Genomic DNA, 2,959 nt, shown 5'->3' with positions numbered 1-2,959 from the left:
TGATAATGGTGAGAATCAGGTTTGGTATAATGCCTCTCAAGGATTTGACAATGGAGAGGAAGAGAGTTGAGGAATTTAAAGAGACTCTAATGTATAGATTGTGGGTGAATCAATCTTGTTTTTCTTTAGCGTTTCTCTCTCAAAATTCTCTCTGGAAGCTCTCTTACAATCGTGGGTAAAAGGGGTATTTATACTGGAGTGGTAGAGGAATGTGAAACGTCAGGTTTTACAAAACAGGGGTGGCTCGCGGCTTGACCTCGCGGCTTAACTAAGTCGCGAGATCCAGTCGCGAGATAACCGTATGGCCAGTTGTCCTGTTGTGCTCCAGCTTGCATGACTGTTCACCTTCCAGCATGCTTGGCACGTGTGCCATGTCTGGCGGCTTGCAGCCGCGAGTCACCCGCGAGGCCAAGCCGCGAGTCTCTGTTTTCTTGCACACTCTTGAGTAATCTTCACTCTATCTCACTCACTACCCTTACATCAAACCCACCTAAATACAGGGTTACTAATTGCTGAATTACAAGCAAATTTGGCACGGAATAAAGCTAATTAGATGGTTGAATAAATTCAACCTTACAAATTTCAATTTCAATTTCATCCTTCAACTTTCATTTTATATGAATTCGATCATTCTATCCACTTTCATGAAGTGGATTGTTTTTTAATTAATAACTTATTTAAATGTTACAAGAAAATTATATTTAAAATGTAAGAATAAAAAATCCTGTCCCGATCGATTTTAATTATCATCCTCTAGTTATAAGGTCATACTAGGCAGATGATAAATGTAACACTGATGTATTGCGGGTTTGCTTTTGAAAAAAAAAAAATTAGAGAAAAATTTCAACTTAATAAGATGGGAAAAAGAAAAGAAAAGAGAGAGTGAAGAAAATAATTCATAAATTTCCTTCTACATTCTCTATATAACCTCAAAAAAAAAAAAAAAAAAAAAAAATCCTTAGAAAGTAGAAAGTACATTGTAATTCTCCATTTAACCATTCTTTATTTTCTATGGTATTAACATCTTTATTTATTTATTTATTATTAGATTATGATTTTCATACATTTCATTATTTCACATCCACCTTTATGTGTTGACACATAGATATTCTCACATCAATAATAAATATATGTGTGAAATAGTGGAGGTAAATTAGTGTGAAAAAATATTTTTCATTTTTTTATTTACTTAAAATTTCAAATGTTACTATACAGCTAAGAACATTATTCAATCACCTTTCTTTTGAGTAGTAGGGTAATTAATATGTCTTTTTTTTTTTATTTTTATGAATAAGGTAATATGTCTTTAAACATGTAAAATTGGATATAAATTGACTCTCTAGAATTAGTCAAAAGTCTCAAAACCATGGAATAGATATGGATAACCCACGTGAAGCACATGCACCATATATTACCCTTTTTGATAACGGACAAACATTTGGGTCCAATTAGCAGGAAAAGATAAGAGGACAATCACAGAGAGAGAGAGAGAGAGAGAGAGAGAGAGAAGCATATAACTTTTTTTATTTTTTTCTTTTTTCTTTTTTGAGTAAAGACAAGCATATAACTTTGATTCTATTATAAGTCTAGGGACACAAGCATGAAGCATTGATACGTTGTTATTGCTTGAGAAAAATTAATGGCTAGCTGCGTTCAACTTGGTAAACTTGAGAGAAGCAAGAGCTGGTTTATAGACTTCGCATATAACCCAAAGAAGGACCAGGCAGGCGATGTCCGAAACATTCTCTTGATAGTTGCAACTCTAATTGCAGCAGTGACTTTTCAATCTGGGGTTAACCCTCCCGGCGGAGTTTGGCAAGATTATACGATATGGAATCGCACTTTATGTGAAGAAAAACGTGCTCAAGGGATTTTGACAGACCCTTCATGTTATAAATCACATGATGCAGGGACGGCCATTTATGCGTCTCGAGAAGCCGACTTCTATGTTTTCTTGATCTGTAACACTGTGGCACTTTCCACTTCGGTTCTTGTCATTATGTCTCTCACATATAACTTCCCTTTCCATTTAGAAGTATTGATTGCCACAGCTTCAATGCTTGCAACTTACGCATCGGCCATATTTTCTGTCACGCCAGCTGATTATTCTTATAGATTTCGGTTCATCCTCATAGCAGCTGCTTTGCCTTTTGTGCTACGAGTTTTGATTTATATGGTCAAGTCCAAAGCATATGCAGATCAAGAACAAGAGAATCTGTGTGACAAATGTAGAAGTGGGAATTTCTGCAGAAATTGTAGAGATGAGCTTCCCAAAAAAGACGTGGTAAGTGAGATTCCCAAGTGAAAATGTTGAATTTCCATCAGTTCTATCAAAAATAAAGTTCAGAAGACGTCTAGCATGTTCCGATTCTGTATTATTAGGCCATAAAACTGTCGTGGTACAGCTACTCTATGTACAACTTTCCATCCATGGGTCTGTTTGATTTAGCTTCTTTGAAGTGCTTTTTTTCCCCTCTATGTATCTTTAGCTGTAAATTTTATGGACTTTTCACGTTACAAATTATCTTATCCTTTTTCTTTTTTTTTTCTCTTTTTTTTTTTTTTGGGGGGGGGGGGTGGGGGTTAACCAGGAAAGATAAAAATCAGGTTTAATAAACTTTAATGATTTAAAACACTTGAAAAATTCAAACCCATTAGGCCCTTTACATCTTCACTACATATGTTAGATTTGTTCTTCTTTTTTCTAATTAAAAAAAAAAATAATAATAATTCTTGACATTTGATATTCGCTAGGGTTCATGAGTTTTTTTTTTTTTTTTTTTTAAATTTAATTTTTATAAATTAAGAGCAGTGGAAGCCATATATAAATAAATATATAGACATATGTAACTATATACAATTTTATAGAAAAAATTCTTAATTTTCTAATATTAAAGTAAGCCACAACTTATAAATCTATATTCTCTATATAACAAAACAACAGGGTAAAAAAAACAAA

At 33.6% G+C, this 2,959-nt stretch overlaps 1 protein-coding gene across 1 annotated transcript; it reads left to right on the top strand.

Moving 5' to 3' along the window:
• The first annotated feature begins 1,553 nt into the window (after positions 1-1,553).
• LOC126723263 (uncharacterized) lies at positions 1,554-2,524 on the top strand. The gene has a single exon (XM_050426591.1). It carries the CDS (start codon positions 1,640-1,642, stop codon positions 2,303-2,305), a length of 666 nt encoding a protein of 221 aa, XP_050282548.1. The 5' UTR covers positions 1,554-1,639; the 3' UTR covers positions 2,306-2,524.
• The last annotated feature ends 435 nt before the right edge of the window (positions 2,525-2,959 follow it).

Source organism: Quercus robur, chromosome 4 (genome assembly GCF_932294415.1).
Source record: "Quercus robur chromosome 4, dhQueRobu3.1, whole genome shotgun sequence".
Taxonomy (NCBI): domain Eukaryota; kingdom Viridiplantae; phylum Streptophyta; class Magnoliopsida; order Fagales; family Fagaceae; genus Quercus; species Quercus robur.
The sequence above is the reverse complement of the archived record's forward strand: the minus strand, read 5'-3'. Positions and strand labels throughout refer to the sequence as shown.

Bases quoted from the DNA above. Each gene is read 5' to 3' on its own strand.
- LOC126723263 (XM_050426591.1), top strand. From the start codon at position 1,640: ATGGCTAGCTGCGTTCAACTTGGTAAACTTGAGAGAAGCAAGAGCTGG.